General features: G+C 36.3%; 1 protein-coding gene across 1 annotated transcript in view; it reads left to right on the forward strand.

Moving 5' to 3' along the window:
- The window catches only part of LOC134748994 (furin-like protease 1), a 318,696-nt gene that overhangs the window by 248,273 nt on the left and 55,020 nt on the right, over window positions 1-15,403 (forward strand). Inside the window, exons 3-5 of the mRNA XM_063683878.1 lie at window positions 7,171-7,345; window positions 8,141-8,289; window positions 10,832-10,960. Of these exons, the coding sequence (XP_063539948.1) occupies window positions 7,171-7,345; window positions 8,141-8,289; window positions 10,832-10,960 (453 nt within the window). The remainder of the gene's footprint in view (window positions 1-7,170; window positions 7,346-8,140; window positions 8,290-10,831; window positions 10,961-15,403) is intronic.

Genomic DNA, 15,403 nt, shown 5'->3' on the forward strand with positions numbered 1-15,403 from the left:
GGGTCCGGGTCTAAGTCCAGGTCCAGGTCCAGGACCATGTCCAGATCCGGGTCCGTGTCCGAGGTCGAGTCGGGGTCCGGGTCTGGGTCTGGGGCTGGTTCCAGGTCTAGGGACCTCTTCCTTTTGAGATTTGGAAGTCGGTTAAAAATCAAAAAAGCGCGATGATGAACGAATTAGAAAGCGATCATTTTGCGAATTTCTAACTCACGTATGGAAGCTAAATACTCGTGCACTCACGTATGGGTTCATCTATCTTGCTGGGTTTGATCGCTTACAGCGGATGCTGAGGTAGCCGAATAAAGGTTATGTTATTATTGTACATATGTACATACTTATTATTATTGTTAGATTTGTATAATAGTCTGAATCCCAAAAACTAAACACTATTTGAAGGGCTCTTGCGGCTTTATAACCGCAATGATTTTCTCAATGTCCATTTATTGCGAAAAAACTGCCTTGTTATCGTAACGTTTACGGCTTCGTCATTTTTGTTTAAAGCGAATTTATTTATGTTTTATGTTGGTATTTCTAATACGCCCTTATCAAAATCACAATTTCTTGGCTGTCTTCATTCTTTATTGAAATATACGTGTAATTCCGACGGAGCCCTCGGAAGACATACTTTTATCGTACACATAAACATAAGCGTCGCCATTGCTTTCCGAGTCTATAGCTTAAGTTGCAGTGGGTTCAGGCAGCAGAGTTTTTGAAAAATCGTAGCGCTTTTTTAGATCATACTACGGTTGCCCAAGAATATGAATCTTGAGGCCTTTCTCTAGCTAACTCTAGTAACTTAATCGATTCAAAATCTGATTAAACAACTTTCTCTCTATGAAAAATACGAACATAGGTCTAAAACGCCCCATTATTATTTTTTCTATTGCACAAAAGCTACACTCCCGGACAAATTTAGAGGAACGCAAAAAAATACTAATTTTGAAATTAGGTGCTGGCCAGTAATTTAACCTTTTTTTGCGTTCCTCTAAAATTGTCCATGAGTATATTAACATGAAAATTGCTTTTAAACATGCGTTACTTTATTTTTGATGTAACTAATCGATAACTTTTATGTTGAAAACCACTAAAAATAACAATTCAATAACAACGATATCCGCAATCCCGGGCACGCACAGCGCACAGCCTTCCGCTCAGTGCTCAGCGAGCTGCGTTCGGAGTTCGGAGGACCTGTACTCACCGCACCTTAAATAAAAGAAAATATTATATGGTGTCCCTCACCGAGAATACTCTCAAGGTCACGTTACACCGGTACCCGAGAACTAGATGCTCCCTCACTCGCGTAACCAGTAAGAACACGAGGCGGTTACGGCACGTATGGCCGCCGCGCGCCAGTATTAATAAAATTATATCGACATACTTTATTATCACTGTGGGTGTTCTCAGTTATAAACGAACTTTATAAATTTTACGCTCACTAAAACACATACTTTTGCTTATTCTTGTAAGGTTTATTGTAGTAAGTAATATAAGTTAACAATGTATAATAAGAAATGATAAAATTAAGTTTCTGAATTTAACATAGGTATTTGAGGTGATGTTTGCGTTTTGACGTTGAAACTTTATTTCCAGAACTGTAGTTTTTTTCTTACCTGCATTATGCGTGTATTTGCGTGTGCCAACATAATTATGGAATTTTGGAATAAAACTTTATTTACTCCTTCGTTTTGTCATAGGGGATTATCTTTGTCGGTCGAAACGGACGGTAAAAAAATCCCTTTCATTTTAAATTTTAACACCCTTATCCTTATGTAATTTAATGTACCTATACAGTCACGCACCGTGATTGTTGAGCCACTTAGGGTTCTAGCTAAATTGGACATTCCATAGCGCAATAACTGAACAACCATTTTAGCTAGGACCCTAATTGGCTCAACAATCACGGAGCGTGAATGTACATCTATTAGTCAGAATGTCTTATAAAATGACAAAACGTCTTTTCATGACATGACAAATAATTATCTAGGTCTGCTTAACCAATAGTGAATAAACAGTTTTTTTTAAACATAGTATTATTTAAGTCTGTGTCGTTAGCCTCCGTTATAAAAAACAAGTGTTGTAAATATAACAATTTTTGAAGAGGTATATGACCAAATAATGATATTTCCAATGTAACATTCCCGCACACCATATCCGAGTTATTAAAATGAAACAAAAACAGATCGCAATATTGCTTTTATGAACAAAAGCCGATGATGCACTTCATTCATTTCTAGTTTCCATATATGCGGTTGTTCCAATTACCACGGTTCGGCGCGTCTCGCGGTCCAATAGTCGGAAGCTCCATTCTCCCAATGCTTACACGAACACGGCCACTTTGAATTCCTTTACCTACCAATACAACAAGACCTAAGACCCATCACAACTATGCGTGATCATACAAAGCTCTTATACTAGTCATTTCGCCCGATCAAATCGCTCGAGCTGTGTAGGCGATTTTAATGACAGCTCTGTTAATTATTTCCTAGTATTATTGGAAATACACCCGCTAGTCTGCATTTGAATATGATATTTGGCTAATGGGTGAAGCTGATATTCCCTGTATTATTATTAATAAGTATGGATTTTGGATTATAATTTTCAGTGAATTTCTGTGTGGCGTACAAATTATAGGTTAATGATGTCAGAAAGTGACGTAAGTATTGAAACAATATTGAAATATGACTTCTAAGCAACGAACAATTCGCTCAGCAAACGCCTAAGGGAAGCCACAGGTGATAAATGAGTTTATTTAAGCAACGAACTAGAATAAGTTATAGAAGTCAGAGTAGAGCTCAAAAATGACCCCACCCCCACAGGAATTGTGCCGCGAGCGACTCAACACTGTAGGTACAGCGCGCATGTTCACAACGTCAACTATTTTAATGCCGCGAAAGGGGTTTTACATTTAGAAATTCTGGCCATCGAAACTGTTATTGAACAAACACAACTTTTTTATAATAGCGGGAAATTGTATATATATTTGGGGTATGTTTATGAGACTGGATAACTTTCAGTGATGGTTGTCATTGCCAGTCATATGGTCCGTTTTTCGAAGTCATAAATGTATTGAGAGCTCCGTCTATATAATAAAATTATATACCGTCGCTGCTTCTGAGCCACAACAATAAGCTTGTGTAATATAGTCATAGTCACCTGACTATGACTATGCATATATTCTGAAGCTAAGTAACTTAATTAAATAATTGGTTTGTCGGGCAAGCGTTCTACAACCATAAAGAGTTCTTTAAATTAGTAACTTAGATATTAATAAAATATATATAATAAATATAATCTTAAAATGAGACATGTAATTTATATTATCAATAAATATTATGATTATTATATGATTTGATTACTGCCTTTTCGAACAGTTTTGATCCACGCCAACTTTTTTCACGATTGTGTGCACATATAATATATCGTTTTTAATCGTAAAACCAAAAGTCAACCTAGGCCAGTCTTAGTTGCAGTAAAATTTTGTACAGTACATAATATATCTAATCCCTATACGCTACGATGAGAAAGATAAGAGACATTAGTAGTCATTCCCTCGAATGGATAATATTTGTTTTTTAAAATGTTAAAATATATTCTTTTATTTCTACCTATTTATTTATTATTTATTCAACATTACATGTCATGTGCATATTTTTAAATAACGTTATTTATACGTACGTATTGAATGCAGTATGAAACCAATTCTAATTGGTACTGTATTTATGTATTAAACTAAATTCGTAGAAGCATCACGAGTACATACCTACTCGTATTAACGTCACGATACAGCGGATGGAAACGCTTCTACGTGGATAATGAAATTCCTTTCCAGGGACCTATTTATTGCCTACACCTTGGTATTGCTTACTTAACCAGACGTGGCTCACTTCGCATTATAAGTTATATTTCGTATTAGGTTCTAGACTAGAGTTCCTACTCTACTTGTAAAAGCTCGCGCACGGTCGCGTTCTAAATTAACATTATTATAATTGAGCGTTTATGAAAATACACAAATACTTAATAAATCTAAACAATTTACTAGGAAAAAAAAATGTTATGTTTATGAATTATTTTAATTTGTGCTATTTATTCTTTATTCAAACAAACACAAGTATAAGTTTACAGCGACCTACGCCAAGACACTTATACTGTTAATACATAGTCAGTATCATAAACATGTATACATTTTTCGAACTACGAGTATCTCTAGGAACTTAAATTAAACATACATGCTACAAAGTTACATAGGTAGAGTTTAAAAAAATCCTGACACTACTTTGTAAGGACGGCCACTTGTCTGCGAATATGTCTGCGTTTTGGATTGAAGCTAAGTAGTTATTTAGTAATTCTATTGCTCGGTATGTGGGTGCGTTTGAACCGTGATAGGTGCGGACATTTGGATATGCGAAAAGGTTTCTGGCTCTACGTGCGCTACGCCCTACTGCAGCTATGTAGTTGTCTGGGGTAAAAATACGCATACGCTCCAGAACAGATGGGTTGTCAATTTGATTTCTTAGAAGTAGACAGTAGTGTAAGGCAAGCGTTTGCTTACGCCTTAGCTCTTTAGAGATTGCATATACTTGAGAATATTCACCCCATGCCGCCGTCGTGGCCCGGGTAGCCGAGGGGTCTAATCATCTGCCGCGAATGCAGAGTACGCTGGTTCGATTCCAGCCCTAGGCACGAGAGACCTTGCTCACTTATTTATTCGTATATTACATCTATTTCAATTTCTGAATAATTACTCGTATATGTTTCTTCATTTAAAAAAAACTCATAAAAATTATGACAAAGAAAAACAATATTTGAAACTCTTCTGAACCTGACTCGACACGCCAATGATCCGTTTCTGCCCTCACTGCGCTCGACTCGTCGCAACATGAATATTCCTTTAATTAACGTACATTTTCAATACCTGTAGCCCAATTCACTTTTATATTAACAAGTGCAAGTAATTAAAACGTAGAATGCAGATAATATATTACTTTAATTGGAATGTCCTTAAATGGAAATTTTACTCCATTCGGTAATTATTAAGTACTACAATTACGTATATTTGCTAGTACTAGGAGCAGTAGGAAAACTTTATGAGTTATGAGACCTATAGAACACCTGACATGTCAAAAGAGACATTATTAACTTGCGACATTTCATTGTGTTAATAACATCTTTATCTGAGTACTCGTAGGGCTATTTTGAGCCAATTAGTAGCTCCTTCATAATGCTTGGAAAAATCCGCAGGGTCTTCTACTGTGAATTTTAACTATATATAAGTATAAACTTAAACGTAATATAAAGTTCCCTCCGTTTGCCCTACAGTATTGGGGCAAATACCTATGGGCCCTATGGGGTTTAGTATAGTCAGATTTTTTGAACTGCGAAGTTTACCCAAGCTCACCACCAACAAGTCACCAGCAACATGCTGAGATGAGGCCATTTCGTGGCACTTTAATCTTATTTTATGTTTTCTTTTGTATTATGTAATGTCTTGTTTGTTTGTGCTTCGAATAAAATCTCATTCTATTCTATTCTAAAAAAATCCGATTTATATTATTCCTTGTTCGTAATGCACTATGTGATGTGAAAACCAGATCAAATTAAGATTGATTACAATTCGCATTTAAATAAGAATTATAGTTTCAATTATGCGATTGGAACCATTAAGACCAAAAGCCCTATTACACCTGATTTACATTAAGATTGCCGAGTCACACCTTCAATCACGAAATTGGCTTGCGCGAATTACAGTAATGAAACGGCACAATTCGAACAATGCTTATAAACTGTCACAGCGATACGATACTGATCTGTCAGTGTCAAAAGTGACATTTATTTAACCAAAAACGTCACTTTTGACACTGTCACATCAGTATCGTATATCGCTGTGGCATCTTATAAGCATTGTTCGAATTGGGCGAAAAGTCGTTGCCACGCGATGTCGCGACCACTGTTAGCGTAAATTACTTTTTTTCCCTGTTTCATGACAACTGTTTTATGTTCCATTTTTGGTTAGTGCTCCGTTTACACGAGCTTTAATACCTACTAAAGAAGAGACCCTATGCACATCGATTTTTGTACATTGACCCGTCTCTTGCTATCTCTATTGGACGCGCATAATTATATTGCTGTCGCGCTTGCACAGTGACATTGACAACCGGCATCATGGGTGGGACAGCAATATAATTATGCGCGTGCAATAGAGATAGCAACAGAAGGGTCAATGTACGAGAATTTATGTGGAAAGCGTTACCTTTTTTGTTAGTTAATTTTGCTGTAACCTGTATGTCAAGTAAATAGATTCGGACCAAGATAACTCCGCATGGCATTTAAAATGACAAAGTGTGGAACAATATGCCGTTAATAATGATACTCTCTAACTTTGTTCTATTCAAATCGGTGCACAGTTAGCTTAGACGCTATATGATTTATGCTTATCTAATGATGCAATAATAGTAAATTGTGCATAAATTTCAAGTTCCAGTGAATTCTAGCAGTATGAATATGAACATAGTTACGTCAACTATAAGGTATTCATTGCAAAGACCTGCATTAAAAGACTAGAAGTATAAAGTCATTTAATGTACCTACGTGATCAATATTGATAAATTAAGTGATTCTTGAAACTTCAATCTATAATTGCTAGACTGCTGGTTGCAAATACTCTTATCTTTAATCAGTCTTGTAGGTACTTATAATCAAGCTTAAGTTTTAATGATAAATACAATACTAAACTCGTGTAAAGCTAGCATTATGTTCCAGAGTTGTTTGAATGGTGCTCGGTTCGACCGTTTTTCTCATTGTTGTGCAACACAGCGAAGATTAGCTTGCACCGAAAAGTTTTTGTTAGGTACCGTATTTATCTCCGGTTGTTTTTTTAACTTTAGGTACATATAGTGTTGTTTTTCTGTTGCCGTAGATCTTACATGAAACAAATGCACAAAATTTTAATTCCGTCTTATTTGGTCAATTTAACCCACCACAACCCAAAAATCAGGTTGTACAATACTGTCTCCTAAAGAGAAGGGAACTAGAGGGACAGTTTTCATATTTCGCTGGTTCCGTCTACGCGTAGCCTTCTGTGTTAATCTATGATCCTTTTCCTGGGCTACTTAGTTTATATATAACTACGTACTTTTCAATAACTCTGAATAAAAGTCGTCTTTCATTTTGTTGCAGATCTTCGATAACCACTACCACTTCCACCACCACTCGGTGGCCAAGCGGTCGCTGTCGCCGTCGCACGACCACCACGGGCGCCTCGAGGGAGACACGAGGGTGCGCTGGGCGCGACAGCAGAAAGCGCTGTCGCGGAAGAAGCGGGACTTTGTAGTGTTCAACACCTCTTCCACAGGTAAGTTATTATCAGACGAAAGACGATTGCTGCGGAAAAGCCGCTTCTAAAGCCTTTCGGATTTAGACTACACAAGTCAGGGCAGCAGCATCGATTTTGACATTTACTGCAGCAAATGCAGTCGGCAGTAATGTCACGCTGCAATACTGCTGCAGTAATTCTGATGTAGTCTGAATCCGAACGATACCTTTAGTTTAGAATCTCCATCATCGCATAATAATCACGTCTCCTTGTGCTCCTAATTCAATTACCCGCACGAGGAAAGCTAGCGTCCGAGACCTAGTGAATCGAGGAGGGTAATCGTAGCGATTCTGTTTGAAACTGACAGCTATTTCTTTCAGTTCACAAATTAAATGCAATCTGTTCTGAGTATTTCTGCTTACACAATTATTTTAACCTGCGTACCTATAAATGTGGTTCAATGAAGGGGGGACGGACTGAAAATCAGCCCTGCGGGGGCTGCGGGGTCATATTGTACAATAGCTGACGCAGCTTATGCTGAGAACGTTCCTTTTGTCACACATTTTTTATTTATTTGCTCCATTTTTTATTTGGTGTTTGGCAATAAATAGCTTCTTATTCTGATTTTTTAAATATATTTAAAAATAATTGTATATTTAGCTCAATAAATTTCAGCATTCTAAAAGTAGCCTTGCATAAGATAAGTTTAATGTATATTTAAGCAACCCCACTTAAGAAGTTCTCAAGTATTTGTTAGCGTAATGTTTGTCCCGTCTAATTACATAAGTGTAGGTACTTAAAACAGTCTCCTCTAACATAAACCTTTTTTTACAGTCAGGACGTACGTCCCATCGCCGTCAGCGGCGACGAAGAGAGAAGCAGGGAACAAGAGGGAAATACCAGCCAGAGTGAAGGGTCGGCCGAGAGCCGCCGACTCCAAGTTTCAACTCAACGACCCAAAGTGGCCACACATGTGGTATCTAGTAAGTATTCATCGTGCCCTGACAAATATTGCACTCTGTTTCTTTCATTTTTGGTCACCATTACCAAACCTGACAAATATAATAGTAAGACTGATTGACATCAACAGATGATTCTGTTACGTATATCGATTTTCAAGATCTTGTCTATAGACAATTAAATATAGCGTATATAATAACTTCATGATAAATTAATTTTTAACAAGCAGAAACGTCTGCGATCGATGCTATTAAGCTTAGAATAAATTTAAAAGTGGAAAAATTACTGCCTTGGGTGAGACTTGAACTCACGGCCTCTGGATAGATACTCCAGCGCTCTGCCAACTGAGCCACCAAGACCTCATCCATAGTCAGCAAATCTTCCCACTATATCCATAGGCCGTGAGTTCAAGTCTCACCCAAGGCAGTAATTTTTCCACTTAAAAAAAAGAAATTAACTTCATGATATATAATTTTACCGCTGTCACTAAAAATAGAGGCATTGCACTAACATGTATTTAGGTACGTACGATACGAGCAATGCATATCGCCAGCTGGTAGTAATCGCCCATATTTACGAGTTTACGACAACCTCGTTAACGTTCGCTACGAGTACGTAAAAAGGAAAAAATAAAACCTCAAATTCGCTAAAATATATTTCGCAATTTTGGCAAAACGAAATGATAACCCGTACGGTGCGTTGCGGCGAAAAATCCGCGGGCTGATTGATTGTTTGATATCCACGTTTTGATGTACAATCGGCACAAATCTACCTACATTTTTAACCGTATCCCATTGAAATGAAGTTTAATATATGTAAAATGTGTGGCTACCAAACATGCCGCAATCAGAATGAAATGTGGTGGTTGGCAGAGTGTTGGGTTACAGAATTATATGTTTTAATCCTGAACAACAGTTTTTGTTGTGACTTGTGGTTTTGTAAGTTTCAAATACCTACAATATTTAATGTTAATGTGTAATATTAACAAAAACAAAACACGTGACTGTGTATATACATGAGTTATTTATTGTGACATATCTTTACGTAGTATTTTGTCTTATTTACATTGGTAAATATGTAGTATAAGATGACAAAAACGGGAATGACACAAAAGGCAGTCATCTTAATAGACAATTCCTAAGGAATGTTTATGTCAATAAAAGTCAAGATATATTTCCTTACTACATGCTCAGCTTTTAAAGGGAAATTTTTTAATAATAAAAAATTCCAAAATAAAAACAATATTCCGATGACTAGAAGCTATTTTGTTGTCTGTAAGATCGTTAAAGACGTGGAAGAAAAAAAAATGAATACTATAAAGTCCAACAAACGCAACGTAAAAAACATAAAATGACATAAAAATCGGTATTCTTTTTGTTAACTCCGAAGTATAATGTCTGACGAACGTAGTTTAAAACCCCGAGCTAAATTAGCCAGCAATAAGAGCCAAGTTTGGACTCCGTCAATATTATGAGAAGAACATAAGAAGAAAATTTAACATCATTCCCGAGTTGTTGAGTTACTTTCGGCGACTCGTAGGTGTACTTTTAATATTTGTTTTGACTTTTGATATCAGGGGAGCAAAACGAATCCAATAATGTTGTCGCGTCAACTCATTTGTTCCTTTTCTGTCTGTTTGTAAAGCACTAGCTGGGTTAAATTTTTATTTTGAAGGGGCTTTTAAAAGTGGATTTAAATGGTAATGGCTACGGGTCAGTGAAAAGTAAAGAATGAATAATAAAATTGTGTAAGTAAAAAATAACTCGGCGTTTCTTTGAAAGTCACTTTTAAAGAAAAGCTGATGTGGAAAGTTAATTAATTTTGCATTAATTAACTTTCCTTGATAGAAAAAATCGCAATCTTAACAAAAGTGTACCGTTTTATTAATTTTAGATTAAGATTAAGAGCTTTGATTTATCTTACTGAGATAATTGAATGTTAACAACCTGTTAGTACTTAGTAGGTACTTAAATATTTTCTATAAAGTTACATACCTTCCAAACTCCGTTATTATTAAACGTATCCTCTGTTTAATTTATGTGCTATTTGTCACATAAATTAAACGCCGAGTTGTGGTGAATTTGTGTTGTTAGTAATTATGTTATGTAGTTATGTACTTGTCATCGCGGCTTGGGGTGGCCTGTAATATATATTTCCTCTAGAGGCCACTATACCTTTACATAACTACATTATATAGATTTTTTTATATCTATTATGTTATAATTGTAGTAGTATTTTGTGACCTCTGTCACAGATTAATTACCTACCTGCTAGGTAAGTACAAAATTATCACTAACAAAATCATGTTTGACAGCAGGAGGTCAAGAATCATACTGATGGTATCCCTCTCTAGATTAAATCTAATACGTTGTTTTTTTTGTTCGCTAGAATCGCTAAACTATTACTGCTAAGATTGCGATTAGTAGAGTAATCATGAAGCGAGCGTGTCTGAAACTTAGTGAATGTACTGCCCCTGTCGATTGTGTTTTACTACCATTCCCTTTAAAACTCGTCCAAGTAAGTTTCTAATTCTTAAAAATAATGACATTGTTATTTGTGTGTTAGAACCGAGGCGGCGGTCTCGATATGAACGTGATTCCGGCGTGGCGGGAAGGAATCACGGGCCGCGGCGTCGTGGTCACCATCCTGGATGACGGGCTGGAGACCGACCATCCGGACTTAATCAACAATTATGTAAGTACCCGTACCTTATCCAAGTGTCTTCTTCTCAGCCACCCTTTGAGTTCCGGACCATTTTCGTATGTTACGCAACCACGATTAACATTGACCACCACAATTCCTCTTTCCAGCATCTTTTTCCATAATTATCAATTGCAAGAGTGTTTATCATGGCTGAGAACCTAGCTAGTTAAAGACAGCACCTTTTACTTCTCTTTGGTATTGTCCTTTGTCACGTGACTTAAATCTTTCCTTCTTTGATGTTACTTATATAATGTATGACAATAGTATGACAATTGATAACGGCGAAATAAGGTGTCAAGACATTTTTCCTTGTCGCTTCATTATCGTTTTCAATAGATTTCTGCTCTCTTTTACTCATTTTTCCATTTGCGCCAGTAGTACATTTCAAGTACTTTTAAAACCCTGCTACAATTGGATATGACGAGTTCTGATCGTTACGGACTTACGTTGTTTTCCTACAATATCAAAATGTCAGAAGCGGGGCATAAAGATTAAGAGTGTTGTTCAATAGTTATTTGTTATACAAGGGTGCAAAGTTGTATTTTACCCGCGAGTGTAGAATTGAAACACGAGCAAGCGAAAGGATTCTATAGGTGAACCACGAGCGAAGCGAGTGGTTCTAAAATAGAATCCTGAGCGTAGCGAGTGTTTCAACACAAGAGAAGTAAAATACATTTGCGCCCGTGTGTAACACAAAACTTTTCACCTCACTATAGCGAGGAAAGTGCAACATCCACAGGCGTTAGATCATCTTCATCACTGGAATCACTTATTTCTTTACGATATTATAACAGAAAACTCTGGAAGTTGTGTATTTTTACGCGAGTCGGTGAGAAAAGGTTTTAAGTAAAAAAATTGTTGACAATGTTGACATTTCTGATGTATGAAATGTCAACGATGCGTTTTGAAATTGCATCGACTCAACTTGTGCGTTCAGAATTATATGTAACATCATTATAAAAAAAACAAACGTTTCTTATGGACTTTTAAGCTTTATGGCTTAAACTCATTAAATAAAGCTAAATTTGGTATTTTTTATTAGATTCTCAAACCATTTATTTAATGATAATTAATATCGAACGAACCATTATCATGAGCGTTTTACGTTTTGTTATCTGTCAAGCTACTTAAACACGCTCCATCCAAGGTCAAATTACTTTCCCCACTAGTGGATAAAATGCGTTTTCCCCCGCTTGTATTGAAGGATAAACGACAACTTTCAGAGCTAGTGAGGGGAAATAGTTAATTGTTATACAAGGGTGCAAAGTTGTATTTTACCCGCGAGTGTGGAATTGAAACACGAGCAAGCGAAAGGATTCTATAGTTGAACCACGAGTGAAGCGAGTGGTTCTAAAATAGAATCCTGAGCGTAGCGAGTGTTTTAAACACACGAGAAGTAAAATACATTTGCACCCGTGTGTAACACAAAACTTTTCCCCCCACTATAGCGAGGAAGGTGCAACATCCACAGGCGTTAGATCATCTTCATCAACTGGAATCACTCATTTTTTTACGATATTATAACAAAAAACTGGAAATTCTGTACTTTTACGTAAGAAGTTTTTAAGTAAAATTTTTGTTGATAATGTTGACATTTCTGACGTATGAAATGTCAATGATGCGTTTTGAAATTGCATCGACTCAACTTGTGCGTTCAGAATTATGATCAACATCATTATAAAAGAACAAAGGTTTTTATAGAATTTTAAGGTTTATGACCTAAAATAATTAAATAAAGCTAAATTTGGTATTTTTTATTAAATACTCAAACCATTTATTTAATGATAATTAATATCGAACAAACCATTATTATGAGCGTTTTACGTTTTGTTATCTCTGTCAAAAGCTACTTAAACACGCTCCATCCAAGGTCAAATTGCTTTCCCCACTAGTGGATAAAATGCGTTTTTCCCCGCTTGTTTTAAAGGATAAAAGACGGCTTTCCGAGCTAGTGAGGGGAAAAATATATTTCAACCATGTATCGTTAATGAGCCGAGGTTTCATCTGGAAATGTCAAATGTGATGTCATTACCATTTTCCATAAATTACAAGTGTTGCGAGCGCGAAATAAGAAATTCATTTCCAGATCACACGATCCGCCATTATTATGCATTATGTGTATCCCACCTTATGTCTTTTCCTAAATGGGTCGTTCTACTTTTCTTTAGTCCTTATTCTTTTGCGGAAAATAATAATACGCATTGAACTGGCGACAAAAGTTGTGAAATGAAATGAAATTATTAATGTATATGGAGAATGGGGTACATATTAAGCTCTTAAATTGCTACTCTAGTAGTATTACCATACTCTAACTACTTTTCAGGACGACACCCACAATCACATTATATACTTAATATCGATTTAAAATAATGTGACTAACTTAAATAAATAAATTACATTCCTTAAACATGTGTTTAGAAATATAACTTACGTTATCAATTATCATACAATATTAATAATTATTATCGTAATAATGTGATGATGCTGTGGAAAATAATATTTTTACCGGAGCAGTTCTAACAAGCATATTTTGTTACTCGAAAATGTAAACAAATGCTTTTTGCTCAATGTGCGATGCACGCAGTGAGGAATAGTACACTTCAATGCAAGTGTGGAAAGTGTGTTATTAGCTACGAGTCCCGAGATGTCTTTTATGAGCCGTAGGCGATTAAAATACGGGGAAATTAAATAATAACACTTTCACACGTAGCATTGAACGACGTTTTTAATAGATATGCGAAAAAATCTCAATATAACAAATATTTCGCAACTTGCTTTTCCACGCTGCTGGTTATTTTATTTTATAGTGCGGGGTTTTACCTTTAGGTATGTGGATTTCATTGGCTCTATCTCTTTCAGCACGTAGTTTCAAAGTTGTAAAAATATAAGATTCTTGGAAAATAATATTTGTACCAATTTATTACTTTTTAAAGCACCGTCTTTTCTGGCATCGACACAACGTTTGGTCTACATTTTGAGCACCATTTTACGACAAACCAAAGTGGGACACATGGTTCTAACCGACATTTGCAGACAAAGCGAGATTCAAATTGCACGATTCATCTCGCTCGCTTTTAATCCCTTCGGAAAAACGTGATATTTGGATTGCGGTGTGTTGGGTGTGTTATTCCCATTCACTCATCAAATTATAGCGTTTTAGATGCAAGTTTAGCTTGTTTTATAAGTCTTTTGTTATCAAAATCGCAAAGCAAGTGTAGCGTATGACATTAAAACGGTACAATGAAAACTACTCGCCAACTTCACTTCGTTGAGAAGTGTCATTGCGTACGGGTGGCTTGCAGATGGCAGAGTACGTGGGTACAAACAGTTGTTTTATTTAACCACCTTGTGACACAGCGGAGGCCTATATGCCACAGCAAGAATTACTAGAAGAGATTTAATTAGGCGCAATTTATTTTCTTTTGTGAGATTTTATAATGTATTCCATGTTAATCCTGCTGATCTCGGCAACTAAGATATGACTAGCAACGCTTATTTCTAAAATTGGATTTTCTGAATAGTGAAAATATCCGGAACAAGGTTAGTTTGTTATCAGAAACGCTACAAGCTCAGTAGTCGGATCTCTAGGTCTCTTTTAAAATGGTTTTGAGTCGAAAACTTGCTTGCAACCGAGAAGCGATAGGAATTGGGGCTTGAAACAGCTTTGCGTTGAAAGTGCGGGATTTAAGTGCAGGCCGAGATTTGTCTTTTTGGTCCCCGTGTTACTTCAAGCGAGGAGGATGGAAAACCATCCATTGGAACCGTATGTAAAAATAAAGGACAGCAGTTATATTGGTAGTCTTTTTAATGAGAGAAAAATCTAAAAAGGACACGTAAACGATTGTGTGCCACTATTCTTTTCTATTTTTAAGATCTGTCAATTTATTTTACGTCAAAGTATCACTTCCTGGCATAAAATATATTCCACTGACAGGTTTCAAAATTTGCTTCTAACGCGGTGTCAGGGATCCGACCGCAGAATCACTGGAATGACATCCTTCGGCTAAAACTTCTCTTGGATGATTAAAGGTCACATATAGTTTTCTGAGATCCTGTTTAAATAATCCTTTAATCCGCAACTCTATTATGGTTATTAATGGAATTACCACAATTTAATTATTGTAGGTCCTTGAAGAAAAAGACCTCACATTTTATTAGTGAAAAAAGTCCGTGTCAGAAAATCCTAACTGACAATCAAATATTGGCACGGATTATACGATTTTCATTCCATTTAGCATTCAGCAGTCTAGTCGTAGTAAAACATTGGCACCAACAAGTATCAAAACAAAAAAAACCGGCCAAGTGCGAGTGGACTCGCGCACGAAGGGTTCCGTACCATTACGCAAAAAAACGGCAAAAAAATCACGTTTGTTGTATGGGAGCCCCACCTAAAAAATATTTATTTTATTCTGTTTTTAGTATTTGTTGTAATAG

The sequence above is a fragment of the Cydia strobilella genome, chromosome 17 (assembly GCF_947568885.1).
Source record: "Cydia strobilella chromosome 17, ilCydStro3.1, whole genome shotgun sequence".
Taxonomy (NCBI): Eukaryota; Metazoa; Arthropoda; class Insecta; order Lepidoptera; family Tortricidae; genus Cydia; species Cydia strobilella.